General features: G+C 35.8%; 1 protein-coding gene across 1 annotated transcript; it reads right to left on the reverse strand.

Moving 5' to 3' along the window:
* Positions 1–237: 237 nt before the first annotated feature.
* timp2b (TIMP metallopeptidase inhibitor 2b) lies at positions 238–14,223 on the reverse strand. Its single transcript, XM_079816384.1, has 6 exons — positions 14,161–14,223; positions 13,910–14,054; positions 2,887–2,987; positions 2,341–2,449; positions 2,093–2,217; positions 238–2,006 (listed from the first exon to the last, which is right to left on the reverse strand). Exons 2-6 carry the CDS (start codon positions 14,034–14,036, stop codon positions 1,809–1,811), a joined length of 660 nt encoding a protein of 219 aa, XP_079672510.1. The 5' UTR covers positions 14,037–14,054; positions 14,161–14,223; the 3' UTR covers positions 238–1,808.
* Between the last annotated feature and the right edge of the window lie 2,294 nt (positions 14,224–16,517).

Here is a 16,517-nt window from a genome sequence, read left to right on the forward strand (position 1 = left end):
CTAGGGGTCGCAGTGCGCATGTCATAGCAGTTTTCCATAGGATTTCACTGTCTCCGTCAAACCAAGGTGATTATAATGCTTCAATAGTTGTAAAATAATTACTAATCATTAATAACTATTTTCTATATTTCTTAATTTGCGACGATGGAACATTATACCAAATAATAATGTCCATTGAGAGAGAAAAAAAAACATGGACAATATGCTGGGTATATTACTGAACAAATACTGAAAAATAATAATTCAGTGAACATTTCTGCTCCTTTATTCATGAATACCATAACAGTTTTAACAATGAGTATTAAACTTTAAAAGGCATGCAAAGGCTAGCTCTCAGCAAGTCTTCCCAAGTGGTTCCAGCACTGGAAATCTCACACTACAAAAAAGTTGTTGAATCATTGTGCAAGGCAAAATAACACAAATGTACAAAAATATCAGGGGAAACATTTTCTAAGACATGACCGACAATCCCTTAATAAACGCAGTTTTCAGTGAAGAATGCAGAGTCATAAAATTAAAGCTAATTTAACAAAGTACTTTATATCAAGTTACAAAAGAAGAAAAAGATCAAGAAAGAAAGAACACTGTATATATTTCCTGGACGCATGATTTTGAAATAAATTAGAAAATCCTGTATATATTACATAACAAATTCCCAGATCTAAGTATGCTGCTATATGCACATTATGAGTTTACATCTTACTGACAATATACATTCCTTACACACTCATGAACAAAGGTCTGGACACACTTATCCTTTTCTGTATTATTACTTTTCTCCATTTTAGAATAATAGTTAAAACTAAGAAAAATGGAAATTATGCAGTGACAAAAATGTTAAACAAAATCAAAACCAAGTTATATAGTCTCTCAAAACCTTCATGAGTTCATATATTGGATTCCTACTAGCTGCGATCTGCTTTACAAAACTATACAATCATTTTTCAAAGAAAATGTTCAAATGTCAAAATTCTGGAGAAAATACCATCATAAAGAATATATATATATATATATATATATATATATATATATATATATAAAAAATCTTAAATCACCTTCTGCTTAAATGCTTGAAATTCGTTTTTTCAAGACAAATATAAATGCGTAGCGCCCATGCTTGAGGAACTAAAAATCAATGTTGTAATCAATTTCCTCTTTATTGGACAGCAACAATATTACAAAAAAAAAAAACCATCAACAACACTTGGGGTCTCAAAGTGCTTAAGAGAAAACTTTTCTGCCTGTCATAAAAATGTTTCAACATTAGAGGTAAGATTCACGTGATATATTAACATGCATCCAAATGTACTGTATGTCATGTATGGGTTAATATTACACTGAAATGCCTGCATCACAATTCACACTAAAATATAGCAATATAGAACACTATATTTTTTATTATATTCACTGCATAATTCTCATCACATAATATGTCCATATGAGTCAATGGTGAGTTTAATTACTTATACTTTTACTGTAATAATGTGAATCAACCTGTGTGCATTTAAAATTAAAAACAACATAAATTAAATGTATGATATTCAAATATTTGACCATTTAAACTTTTGTAATTTGTATTGGAGGGGCAGCTTTATGGTCTTTTAAGTTTATTATTTCTTACACAAAATATGATTCATTACTTATATTACTAGAAAAATATTACCATCTATATCTTTTTACTTTTGAATTTTGGGTAAGCCCTTTATGGCCCAGACATGTTCTTGACATTTGAATGCATTTGCAGAATATAGGTGTCGGTAGCTGTGTTTTGGGGGGTTTCTGAATGAGTGATGAAACTGGGGACTAGCTTATGGGTCCTCAATGTCCATGAACTCTTTTTTAGGTGGAGCAGATCCACGGTACCAGGCACAGCTGCTGTCGTTCCTCTTGACGCAGGTGTAGTGCTGAGCCTGAGTGCCCTGAACTGTTCCCTCCACCACCCAGTCTGTCCAGAGACATTCTATAGGGTCGTTGATGGAGCAGGGGATGTTGGAACACTGGACAACCTGCACAAAGACAAGAGGGGAAGAGCTGTCAGACAGATAGACAGATAGACAGACAGACAGATAGACAGACAGACAGATAATAATACCTTGCAATCACAGCCCATCTGATAGCGTGGACCCAAGCACTTTTTCTGTGTCAGACTCAGAGACTCCCAAGATTCAATGTAGTCACAAAGATTTACACGCAATGTGTCATTTGAATCCATTTTACCTGTACAGATCAATGAGAGGATGTTGGTATAAAAGTGCCACTACAGTTTCTACAGTTTACAGAAGGAATAGGAGTGGCTGTTTCTTGGATGCGGTTCCCCTCGATATGTTAATTCACTCTTACCAGTAATCAGGTATTCCTTTTTGCCATTGCTCTCAAGACTGACCCCGCACAAAGCAGAGGAGGGGCCCGTGAAGACGGTCTCAATCTCTCTATCAGGGCCCTTAAACATCTAGTCAAAAAAGAGGATAGGAAGTCATTTTGGAAGGTCACAACCATGTTTACTTTGTCAGAAAAGCAATGTTGTGTGATGCAAACATCAAAATGTATTAGATTACAAATCATGCACTATGATAAAAGTGTATTGTGCAAGGAACCACATGAAAATGACTCTTTAATCTGCCCATGTAATCATAATTTGTGTTAAAGTTGTTGTTTTTTTACTGCCTCAAGTGTTTATTTCAGCTGGTTCAGCTTGTTTTCAACTGTAGAGAACTGTATGTGCAGGTATGTTTTTGGAGTTTGGCACATTTTTCCAATGTGTCTATGTTGCAACTTGTGTCTAGGTGTCAATTTAATTTGTGTTTGGCTTCATGTAGGCTATAGCCAAATAAATCCGTGCTAGATCGAAATCTGTGGATTACAACATGAATAATATTCTCCACTAACCTTCATCTGTTTGATGTCATATCGGATCATTTTGATTGGATATCCATAGGCATCTTTGCCGGTAACCACCTCCTTCCGTCCGACTACTTTGGCTCGGATGACTGAAAAGATAAAAACATTCAAATATCAATTCATTGTTTCTGGCACGTTTAATCCCTCTCCACTGTAGATGGGTGTATCCTCCAAGTATGGAGAGAGATGATTTATCTCGAATCTGTACTACAGGTGATGAAAGCTGGGTGTATGTATGGAGACACATGAGTATTTGATTAGTGTGAGGAATGTGCTCTCAGCCTGATATTCAGGAAGCCAGTCAGCAGTCTGACTCTAGCAGGCAGTTTGCCCCCCGCTCTCCCGGCCGCTTTAATCTCCACACTGCCTGCTCCCCATAGAGCTGCTGACTTACAAATACCAAATGCAAACACCAAGTCCAAACTCATCTCTATAACAAATTCAGTGGGTAGGATCACATGCTTTGAACAAAATAGAGATTGAAAGGCCAGATTTTTAAATGATAGCTCCTTCCTCTAGCAGTGTTAGATGGTGCCTATGGTGTTCTGTGCCTCACTCCTTTGCAGTTGCTGGGACGTTCTGAGGTTCTACACTTTTAAAAATAACAGGAGTTTTCAAAGCAATGCAATGGAAGAATAATTTTTGGTTACCTAAAGAACCTTTCAGTCAACAGTTCTTAAAAGAACCAAAGTATAACCTAAGCATTTTAGCATTTTCTAGTATAAAAAGATTCTTAGGTGGAATGGAAAGGTTCCATGGATGTTAAACGTTCTTCATAAAACCATAGATGCCAATAAAGAACCTTTATCTTTAAGACCGTATGTGGTTTCTAGGAGTTTCTGGGTAGTTAGTTACTGGACCACGTCAAAAGAGCACACCCTGGTCTCCTTCAACGCAAATTTAAGGGATTTCACCAGTTTTATAAAAATGGTCCAAATACAGAAACAGCACATCCTTCCCACAAGCCGCATGATTTTGATATATATCCTACTGTTGTTTTTTTTGTTACACACTACAGTTTAATACATTACTACATTACCATTCAACAGTTTGGAGTCAGTAAGATTTTAATAAATTAATACTTTTATTTAGCAATTATGCATTCAACTGATCAAAAGGGACAGTAAAGACATTTTAAATGTTAAAAAATATTTATATTCCAAAGAAATGCTGTTCTTTTGAGCTTTATATTCAATCAATGAATTTCCATAAAACTATGTAGCAGCAAACACTCTTAGAATTAGAATGATTTTGTAACACTGAAGACTGGAGTAATGATGCTGAACATACAGGTTTGATCACAGGAATAAATTACACTTTAAAATATATTCAAATAGAAAACAGCTATTTTTTAAATTGTAATCATATTTCACAATATTACAGTTTTTACTGTATTTTTTATCAAATAAATGTAGCCTTGGTGAGCAGAAGAGACTTCTTTTAAAAACATGAACTGACCTCAAACTTTTGAATGGTATTGTATAGGAATACGAGATATAAAATATCCCTATAAAACTCTCCCCTCATCTATCTGACTTTTCAGAGAGCACATATATACCGTCCACATATTCAGGCCCAAACACAGAGCGTCTGTCTATTGGCCACACACTAAGAATGCCAAATACACCCACAGGATCCCAGTCTCAAGTCAGGCATGCCGGTCTCATCAGTAACACACATACAGGGTTTATGCTGGTTTAATCACAGCCTCCCGTTTCCACACATTCATTCCATACCGAGGCGGAAGTTAGACACAGTGTGGGTGCTGTTTTCAGCTCCAGGTATGCGAGGGGGAGAGGGAGCCCTCCACATTATTCATTTACTGGTTATGTGGGAATGCCGTAAGGGGGAATCTATAGGTCTGATTGGATGCACAGCTGTAAAAAACTACTGCAGAAAAAGTAAAGCTGAACATTTAACAACTAAGCACTTCTTTTTAAGTGTCACTATGTTCAACTCTGTTATTGAAGTGAAATGAATCAACACTGAACTGACTCAAGCTGAATAAGGTCACTATTGTTTTCTGTAGCCAGCAGCCATATCACCCTGTAGCCCAAGACTGGTTTCCCACTGAAGCCAAGCAGGGCTGAGCTTGGTCAGTACCTGGATGGGAGACCAACTGGGAAAACTAGGTAGCTGCTGGTAGAGGTGTTAGTGAGGCCAGCAGGGGGTGCTCACCCTGTGGTCTGTGTGGGTCCTAACACAGAAATACTAACACCCCAGTATAGTGATGGGGACACTATACTGTAAAAAGCACCATCCTTCGGTTGAGACACTAAACCAAGGTCCTGACTCTCTGTGGTCATTAAAAATCCCAGGATGTCCTTCATTAAAGACTAGGGGTGTAACCCCGGCATCCTGGCCAAATTTGCCCATTGCCCCCCTGTCCATCATGGCCCATATATATATATATATATATATATATGATTGGCTTCTCCACCAATCAGCTGGTGTGTGGTGGGCGTTCTGGCGCAATATGGCTGCCGTCGCATCATCCAGGTGGATGCTATACATTGGTGGTGGTTGAGGAGATTCCCCCCTTCCATGTTAAGCGCTTTGAGTGCCTAGAAAAGCGCTATATAAATGTAACAAATCATCATTATTTATTATTGTAGAGCTGCTTATTTTCAAAAGTTTGCATTTCTAGGCCCCCAATACGCAGTTGTTGTGTAAATGAACGGCCAAAATGCTTTTGGTTTTTTAGCTGACAACGATATTGTGTAAACGGACCCTCAATTTGTTTAATAATTGATGAATTCTGCACCATTGATTCTTCTATAGAACAGAATTGAATCAACACCAAATTGAATTTAATCAACTATCAACACTTTATAGTTAAATTGAACTTTTTTCATCACTGATGAAATTTGCAACACTGACACTGTTATTGAACTGAACTAAATTGAGCTAAATAGTATAAGTGACACTATTATCTTCTGTAGAGCTTGATTTTGTTCCATAATTGTTGAATTTTACCAACATTAACACTTATTTTCCCGTTTATCACTGCGAAGCAGCTTTGAAACAATCTGGATTATATATATATATATATATATATATATATATGTGACTTCACTCTCTCAAAACCATCAGGCAAATGTAATGTGGGAGTTTCAAATAGCCAGCATCATGATGCCACATTCAAGAATGAGATTGTCAATTCCTGTGGTGGGCAGCAGATGTTGTTTTCAACCAATCACTCAATGTATAGGTGGGCGTGTGGTCATTGGGGTCTGACTACAGTGACCCAAGTTTCACCAACCCAAGTCATGTAATGACCATCTAACAAATGTCAAAGGCAAACCACAATATGTTGCTAGCATGTGGCAATACTTTCTCAATTTTTTTAGTTGTAATCAGCCCGTTGAAAGAGGTTATAATCACAGGGCTACTACAGACAATGGAAAATGCATAGGTCATGTAATGGCAGGGTACTGTAGGGACACAGAAGGTCAGAGGATCTGAAGCAGGTTACACACAATGACACAATAAAGCTAAAATTAGGCCTAAGATTCCGCCCCATCACTTCAACTTCACTGTATTTCCAAGTACGCCCCACACAGAAATGTGTCAACAGATACAGATTCTGCTATATAGTTTATGCAGCGGTAGATAGGTCATTCCTACAGTTTGGTGGATTTTGGACTGAGCAGGTTTGTTGTTATATTTTAGTCTCATCAGAGGCACAAAATGTGGACAGGAAACAATCAAGTACAACCTATAATTTGGATATAAGTGCACATGCAATAACATGCAAGCAGACGCTTAACATTTATGAGGAATTATAATTTATACAAGTTATTCACGTCCAGTATTTGACACAACAGGGTGGACATGTTTTACACTATAAAATAAGTCTTCTAAAAATGAGGGAAAGAGAGAAAACTTTATGACTAACACTTACTTTGTTCTTGGAGTTGCTTTCACTCAAAGGAAATTATGCAACTTCTGCCAAGTCATGTGATTTAGGTCAATATTTTAAAGGGCAAATAGCGCCAATGTAACATGGTGGACTGTTTGAGGGACATAAACTAATTTAATGGTTTTACACATCAAAAAAACAAACAAAAAAACAGTATTATAATAATAAATTGTATTTTATGTTGAATAAGTAAATAAATATAGTGATACTCAAAATTGCTCATGTAAAAATATATACAGTATGTGACCATTATTTCAAAGTGAAATTTACTTTAAATTATTCTTTGTAATGGGTACAACTATGCAATATACAGTCAAAATGTACAGTAAAAATGATTCAGACAACAGATATAATTTTACACTAGTGGGTGCAGGACACTATAGTTCATTAATGTAAGTGAGGAGAGCAAAATAAAGTAAACTGTGGCATATTATACCCAAACATACTTCATACAGTGACTACTAGTAAAACTGATAAACATTTGGGCCCAAAATGATTCAGACACTTTGACCTGACCATGTTTTGCTGAAGTGTTTTTTCTTTAATTGCTAATGCGAAAATAATTAAGCATTGCTTGGTAATTGCCTTGGTTGACCTAAATTGTTATTATCTAAGTGTGTACTTAAATTTAACAGCTGATTGGTTGGTTGTAATCCATTACATCCCTTTCTATCAATGTTATCTGACATTATCAAGATGAATTTGTTGTTGTTGAGTTGAGTTTTATTACCATTTTCTAACTATAGCGAATAAATAATGTGAGATAATGTTGAAGATGGCTGAAAAAATGTGGGTTTGACTGAAGATAAATACGTATATAGAGAGAGGGAGAGAGATAGAGTGGGATGTGTCCCAACCAAGCAAGTCAAGATTTAGCAGAACTGGTTATCAAGGGAAGTGAAGCGTTTATGTATTCACTCAAAAAAATGATTCAAGCCCTTCTTAGATATGACACATTTATATTGTGTTCACTTTATTTACATATATCTAATTAGGGTGAATACTTATATATATTTAATAAGTCTAACCTAAAATATATAAACAGCTTCATCTATGAGATTTATTTTAATTCGATTAACTCAAATTAATTTGGGCTTTGGAGCGCGGCATTTGAGCATGCGCATAACAAGCTCAGAGGATGGAACAGAACAAGCTCACGGTGAGGCCACCATTTTCTCATCTGGTGCTGCGAGGACTGTTAAGGCGAATTCCTTATTGGTAAGTATTAGTTTTTTTGTAGTTAAGAATTTACCTCACTGTCAAATAATGTGTATATCGTAATTCTGAGTGAAATATGCTACAGCTGTGAAAGTTATGCGAGGTGGATTGTTCAAAGTGCTTGCGATCGTTTTGGCGCCGTTTACTTGTTGCTGCCACTGAATTGGTGCATTGAATTGGACCTGATTAACACGAAAAATAACAAATTTCGACATATAAGTTAATCGTGTATGTTAGATGTTCAGTATTTCTCAATCTCCAAATCACTTTAAGCCCTGTGCGGGAAAATACACGAAAACACGATCCAAAATGTATTTTATGGATTAATGTATGATCCCTTAACAATACCCCCAAACCTAAACATACCAATTTTATACAGAATATAAAGAGAATAACACGCAATGGACAGAATGTGATGGAAAATGACGATTTTAATAACAATATAGCATTAAAAAGATATTTTGAACGGCTAATCCTACACCTAAGTTACCTAAACCATTTATTATAAATAAAAGCACAACAGACAGACCAGTGTAACGTATCACAATGATTTATTTATTGCAAAAATGTCAAAAGCGGTACCAAGAGTAGTTCAAATGACGATGTGTTGCAGTCGCAGTACTCTCTGGTGGTATATAATAGATTTGTATGAGCACTGAGCAGGGTGTAAATTATTAATCAGTGAAAATATTAATCCGGCTTCAGTCCGTGAAGGCGCGCTTTTCCCATTTTTCAAATACAAATCAACTGAAACACGGCATGTCACAATCTGTGACAAAGCAGGCGAGAGCCAATGAGCGTTCGATGTCACTGCCGTAAATCATGTCGTAACGCTTCACGAGGGCGCGTTTTTTTTTATTTGAAATTTGAAAACATCCCAATGTGCGCGGGATTTGACATTTACGGTCGCTGATGAGTATGGAGATCAAGATAACTGGACAAAGGGCTGAATTTGGATCTGTTCCACGCAAACGTATGGATTCTAAAGAGTTGGATCATAGCGAAGTAATAAAATTGATGTGTTTTAAGAATTTATGTTTTGTTTTTGTGTATCTTATGATCGACATTTCCCTCACAGACTAATCCGTGGCGCTGCGCCACAGAATCTACACCGGCCGCCAAATATTGCGAGTCGTTATAATTTTTTAACGCTATTTACAACACGCATATTCGTTCAGCTGCAGCCAGAGCCGTTGAAACGACATGCTTTGATCTTAGGGCGGCGCGCGCTGTCCATACATTTGAATGGATACACAACAACAGCTTCACTAATACTATTCAGGTATTTGCAGCAATGTTTGGTAAACAGTACAGCATAGTGTGCATTGATTATTACGTCAACCACATGTACAGTATCATTTTATTATGGAGAGTGATGGAGATGCAACGTCGTTAATGTTTTTCTTGTATTTAGCCCTCAGGTATTCCTTAATCGTTCACACTCATACTCATTTATGGTCAAATGTGACCGTACACCTTTTTTCAATTAAATAAATGTTCTATATTTTGGTTTAATAATATTTATTGAAAAATTTGAGGAGATATTTTGGTTCTAAATAAACCTAATATTTATGCAATAATTATGGTCCATTAATGACCATATAATTATTATGATTTATTTTTTTTAATTCTAAAAATGTTCTTATTTATATTACACTTTTGTAGTATTTAAGGTTAAAATAGAGAATTCCAATGCAACAAGGCAAATTAGAGTCATTTTGTGGCTGGAATAAGAAAAAAATTAATTTGTAATGCAATTACCCACTATAGGTACCTGCATGGCTCTTTAATATAATACATATTTGACATGATCAAACAATAGATTTCTTTAAATGTGAAATTGTAAAACGTTAGTAACTTGCATCCTAATATTTTTAATTATACTTATATAAGTGAATATTAATGAATGCAAGCTAATATAATTTAACCCAAGAAAAGTTTAAAATAGTGCTAAACAGGCAAACTTATTTTTCCTTATGTACAGTAGGCTATATACATATGAATTGATACAATTCATCCTCCAGGTCCTGCACATTCTTCAGTTTTCCAGCATCTTTTGCATTTTTTAACCCTCTCCAGCAGGGACTGTATCATTTGAACAGGATTACATTTTTCTTATTTTGTTTAAATATAATTTTTTTTCATTTAGTACTGCCCTTCGGAAGCAACAGAAGATACTTACATGTTTCGTGGAAGACAAATTAAGTACAATGTCAATGACAGTCATACAGTCACTGCTGGAAAGGGTTAAAATATGCAAAAGATGCTGGAAAACTGAAGAATGTGCAGGACCTGGAGGATTTTTCTGAAGAACATTGGGCAGTTTAACCGCTCAGTAAACAAGGGACCCGTGAAGAACCATCACAAAAAATAAAAACAGTCGTAGATCATCCAGGTAACCATACACAGTATTAAAGGGTTAGCTCACCAAAAAATACTAAAAACACATTTGAAATAGTTCATGTGAGTTCAGAGGTTCTATCGTAATTTTTTTGAAGCGAAAGGAATACTTTATGTGTGCCAAAATAACGACTTTCAACAATATCTAGTGATGGGACGATTTTAAAACACTGCTTCTTGAAGCCTTACAAAGCGAATCAGTAAATCAGAGCGCCAAAGTCACGTGATTTCAGCAGTTTAGCCGCTTGACAGGAGATCCGAATCACATTTAAAATTGGCCCATCACTAGATATTGTTGGCACACAAAAAAATTATTGTCGCTCTACAATATTAAGGTTGAACCACTGCAGTCACATGAACTGTTCTAAATTAAAAGCAATGCAGTTTGCTGATTACTTTTGAAATAAAAAGGGTACAATTCAGCTTGGCTTAACCAGAGTGTTTTGTGTTTTTGTCCAGGCCACTGAGGATGCAGAAAAGGAAATTTCAAGCACCGTCATGGGGATTTACACATTGCATAGAGATTCTTACACACCACACACACATAAAAAGTACAAATGTGTTTATTTTTGATACACTTACCTTTTTTTCTTTCTTTTTTTTAATGGAAAACTAAGTGAACGAATACATATATTTCTACTTAGTGGTTCTAGCTTTTTCTAGTTATACAAAACATGGTAACACTTTACAATAAGGTTGTATTAGTTAACATTAGTTAATGCATTAGTTAACATGAACAACACCTCTGTTCAGCATTAGTTAATCTTTGTTAACGTTAGTTAATAAAAATACAGCTGTTCATGGTTTGTTAATGTTAGTTCACACAGCATTAAGTAATGTTAACAAGATTTAAATAATGCATTAGTAAATGTTGAAATTAACATTAACAAAGAAATAAATGCTTTATAAGTGCAGTTTGTTATTAGTTCATGTTAACTAATGTAGTTAACTAACAAACCTTATTGTAAAGTGTTACCCAAAACATAATAGTCAAGTTTGTTTTGACTTTGCAATATTGATTAGTTTACATAATGACATGCACAGAAAAAGTACAGGTTTTTTTTTTTTTAAAGTGAACCAATACATGAATTTCTAGTTAGTGGTTTTAGTCTGTTTCGAGTAATACAATTAATTAAGCCATAAATGTGTATGTTACTTGTATTAAGGGGTCAACTTTTAATATTACATTGTGTTATTAATAGTCAAGTTTAAAAAATACATTTTACAGTAAAACACTTGCAAACCTGTTTGAGTTTTAAATAAAAAAATATTTCAGTCAATATTTGTCTTGTGTCTGTGGGGTACAAAGAAGGATTTCTTCACAATATTTGATTTTCCAATTAAATGTTTTAATTCAAGTTTGACAAGCATGAAATCATTTGATAAGTGTATATTTAATTTTAAGTATTTGATAAAATTGAGTTGGACCAACCCAATTAAATTGGTTCAAACTGAGTTGGATCAACTCAATTAAATTTGTTCAAACGGAGTTGGACCAACTCAATTAAATTGGTTCAAACTGAGTTGGACCAACCCAATTAAGTTGGTTCAAACTGAGTTGGACCAACTCAATTAAGTTGGTCCAAATTGAGTTGGACCAACTCAATTAAATTGGTTAAAGCTGAGTTGGACCAACTCAATTAAGTTAGTCCAAATTGAGTTGGACCAACTCTATTACATTTCATTGCGTGAATTAGTTTTTTATGAGTCGGGGCTACACATATTTATTGGATGGAAAACCTGCCCTCAATTAAATTGAGTTTGTCCAATGAGTTATTTTTTTGAGTGTTGTTGCCAAGTAACGTCACACCTTGTAATAATGTATTATTATACAGAATCTAACAGGTGTGTGTTAAATTGTTTTATAATGACTTGTGAAATGTGACTCATCCAAAAATATTAGTTAGCTATTATATAATGTAAGAATCATTTATTTATGAATAATCTTATCCTTTAGTTTTTTGCCCATAAAGCCAAACAAGAGAGATAAAATAATCAAATTATATTTGAAGTACCTTTGATTTCTACAGTATTTAAAGTCCCAGTAAACCGTTAGTTGCAACTGAGTTTATTTCAGTGCTGTGACGTATTTCCAAGTGAAACAGAATATTGAATAGAGGGCAGGGATTTACCTCAGCGCTCCTCCCTGCATCTCTCACTCATAGCAGACTAATGGTTGGAGGGGAGTAGGATTTTCAAACCCAAGCCGTCAAATTGACGTCATTGGAAAGGGAACGCCATTCCAGACCGGAAGTTACTTTTCAAATTTTGATTAAAGATTACCATGACAAACTATTTTTTTCTGTGTATTAACTTGCATGGATTTATTGTTCACCCTAAGACCAGTAATGTGTGCTAACAAGTAAATAAGGTCAATTTGGATTTCATGAGGACTTTAAAAGCTGGATTATATTGCCACAAAAAAACAGCAACTATTGTGATGCATACTTTTACAATGATATAACTGCTACAATACCTAAAATATATCACCTATTTCTATCTAACCTTGGCACAGTGAGATTACACTTTATTTAAGGTGTCCTTGTTACACCAATAAATAGTGAGTAATATTATGTAACATGTAATTACTATAGGGATAGTATTAAGGTTTGGCAGTTAGTTGTTTAAAGCTGCAGTCCATAACTTTTTGCGCTCTAACAGTTAATTAACAGAACTGCATGCGTCTTGCGGAAGAACATTACAGCCGGAGCTTCTTCTCTCTGTTTATCTCTATGGCGAGTCACACAGGGACTGTGCTCATCCGCAGCGGTTCCTACCAGACCGGGCTGAAATAGTCCCAATATAAACACGCATTATGTACAATAATGATTCAGGGTAAGACAAAAAAAAAAACCGTTTGGCAAATGGATTCATGTTGTACATTCTCAGTATATAATTTTTGTAAAACTTGAACACAAAAAAAGTTACGGACAGCAGCTTTAAGTAATAATGCATAACTCACTGTTACTAGTAAGTACATGTAACATGTGTAACAAGGAAACTGTTAAATAAAGTGTTACCTGCATTGATAATTGAGAATATTAAGTGAAACAGAGCGATTTAATCTAAAACAAAGTTGGAAAACATGACAGGCCCTGTTGTGCCTTTTGGGAGTATGTGCACTGTAAAAAAACATTTTAAGTACAGTCAACTTGGATGGTTAACTTAAATTACATTAAACTGACTTAAACAAAATTAGTTGAATCTTGTACAAAAAAGGTTGTAAATTGCTTAACTTATTGATCATATAATTTGTTTCAAGTTTATCACATTAATTGTTTCCTTTACATTTGTAATTGAATACAATATGACTGCAGTCTAATCTGCATAGATTATTTTCAGAATAAAAGATGTTGTCAGATGCTGTCTGTCATAACATGCATGCTGACGTACGCACACGACAGAGAGTGTACTGATATAACACAGACATGGCTATATGGATATGAAATGGTTAAATGCATGGAATCTTACCGACATCCGCATTGCAATACGCCTGCTGAGGATGTTCGGGAGAGCAGCTGCAGGCTTCGGAGAACTCTGCGGCTCCGCACAGGAACAACAGCAGCAGAGGAGCAACAACACTGCGCGAGCGGCTCATCTTCACAGGACTGACTGACTAAACAAACGCGAAGATTTCCAAAAACAAATTGCTTCCAAAGACAACGCTGCCTTTAACTTCGAAAAGGGTTCGCTGAAAACCTGACAAGAGTGGAAGGACTAACCTGCTGAGGACGTACTAATGTCAGGACGGTCTGAATGGCTAGTCGTACTCTCTCTCTCTCTCTGGGAATGACCCTGCTTTTTATTCCTCTCTGAGCTCCGCCCATTTGTAGTCGCATATGACTTTTTTTGCCCTGTCTTAGTCATCATGTCCTCATAGACTGTCTTTTATTTATACTTTGTATACTTTTTTTTTTACGTTAGCAGACTACAATATGAGTAACCTGTGATTTAAGGACAGCCTATTGCAAAAACCGTATTGGGCAATTTTTCTGACGTTTATTTGGCCCTTGAACTCAATGACCAATGGCTTCCCTGTTTTAAACAAGTTACTATTGCTCACTTTTGGGCAATGTGTAACACATTCTTAAAGGTTATTACCATTTTATTTTGAGTATAAAGGCATCGAAAGTGGTGCGAGAAAAAGCTTGATGCAGCACCCCTTGTTTTCACAGCACAACTAAAAATTTAAGTTTTTCCTATGGCTCCATTTCTTGAAACTCTACACACAAAACCACAAAACACACACAACATGCAAAATGTCGTACATCTCTTGCAAAAGCAAACACTTTCAAACAATTTTAACTCTTCTAAAAAATTGTGTTTTTGTGTAGTAACTCTACACACAGACATCAAATGATTAGCCACACTAAACTACACACAGATGTGAAAAACGTAAAATACTACTCCCGTGTCTTTTGCTTGTTCATTGTGCAGTGGAGTGTGCAGGAGTTTGTCACATGTATGTGCACAAATACACACAGATCAGGCATAACATTCCTAATATTGTGTTGGTCCCCCTTTTGCTGCCAACTTTGCTACCAGGCAAAAGAAAACGTGATTCACCAGGCCACCTTCTTCCATTGCTCCGTGGTCCAGTTCTGATGCTCACGTGCCCACTGTTGGCACTTTCGGTGGTGGAGAGGGGTCAGCATGGGCACCTGATGCAGCCTTCGTTCCCCATGTGCATCAATGAGCCATGACCCTGTCGCCGGTTCACCACTGTTCCTTCCCTGGAGCACTTTTGATAGATACTGGCCACTGCAGACCGGGCGGGAACACCCTACAAGAGCTGTAGTTTTGGAGATGCTCTGACCCGGTCGTCTAGCCATCACAATTTGGCCCTTGTCAAACTCATTCAAATCCTTACACTTGTGGCTTGTCCATTTTTCCTGCTTCTAACACATCAACTTTGAGGACAAAATGTTCAGTTGCTGTCTAATATATATCACCCACTAGCAGGTGCCGTGATGCAGAGATAATCAGTGTTATTCACTTCACCTATCATAATGTTATGCCTGATTGGTGTATATAGTATATGCACAATTGATGCATTTTATAATTATTGAACAGAAATGAATCAACACTGAACTGAAGTTTTAGCTGTATAATGGCTTGTTAGAACTGATTTGCAGAATTTGAATTTGTTACTATTGTGAAGCTACTCTGAAACTTTAATGTATTCTAGCCCATATTCAGTATATATGTACAAAATAAAAAGAATGTAAGGTGACTTTTTTTTTTCTCAAAACATTGAGTTCTGATTTCGAAGTGACCAATTAGGTATATTTACACTACACAGTAAAATCCCCAGAGTTAAATTAACACTGCTCAGAGAACATATGGTCCCACTCTACAGAGTGTTAAAGTAACACTGAATCAGTGTTAAAGTTAATGAGATAATTAAGAGATTAATTAAGTGATAATTGACCATTAGTGGTGAACACCTGATGATAATGAGTAGAATCACTGAAGGAAAGAGAAAAAGAAAAACACAAGAACTACGACTGACTATTAAAAAGACATTCAATCTCTGAAGATCTCAGCAGAGGAGGATTAAACAACTCCACAAACAGCATTACCAGCTTCACACATTACTAACCAGACAGACTTTATTTCTATCAGACGACTACAGAAGCTCTTATTGAGGTTTAGATGTTGATGTTTTATTGAAAATTAAAGTTGTTTGAAGTTACCATCATTGTGATTAGTGTTTGCTTTAATTGGGCTCTTGACCCTTGACTTGCTAACATAAGATTTTCTCTGGCTACTGTAACTGTTCGTTACGGTGAAAATGGCAAGAAAATCTTGACGCTTGTTGTTTATGATACTGTTGTTATCATCATATAGTGCCTTATTTGCTGATCCCCTGAAAGTCATTGATTATAGGAGACTTGTGATTCGTCGTAAGAAATTCGCAGAAGATCCAGCAATGTTATCATCAGAGAAACTAAACAATTATCAAAACATTTTTACATAAGATTTGTACTGCGGTTTACTAACACATCACACAATAAGCACTTCTAACTCCTGCGAGTTTTACTCACACATAGACATCAAGAATCAGCCTATGAATCTT

This window comes from Gobio gobio, assembly GCF_949357685.1.
Source record: "Gobio gobio genome assembly, chromosome: 1".
Classification (NCBI taxonomy): domain Eukaryota; kingdom Metazoa; phylum Chordata; class Actinopteri; order Cypriniformes; family Gobionidae; genus Gobio; species Gobio gobio.

What these genes read in the sequence shown, in the direction of transcription:
- timp2b (XM_079816384.1), bottom strand. Translation starts at nt 14,036, where the DNA reads ATGAGCCGCTCGCGCAGTGTTGTTGCTCCTCTGCTGCTGTTGTTCCTG. An exon ending in GTATTGCAATGCGGATGTCG is followed by an intron (nt 2,988 to 13,909) that starts GTAAGATTCCAT and finishes TTATCTTTTCAG; the next exon opens with TCATCCGAGCCAAAGTAGTC. An exon ending in AAAGGAATACCTGATTACTG is followed by an intron (nt 2,218 to 2,340) that starts GTAAGAGTGAAT and finishes TGATCTGTACAG; the next exon opens with GTAAAATGGATTCAAATGAC.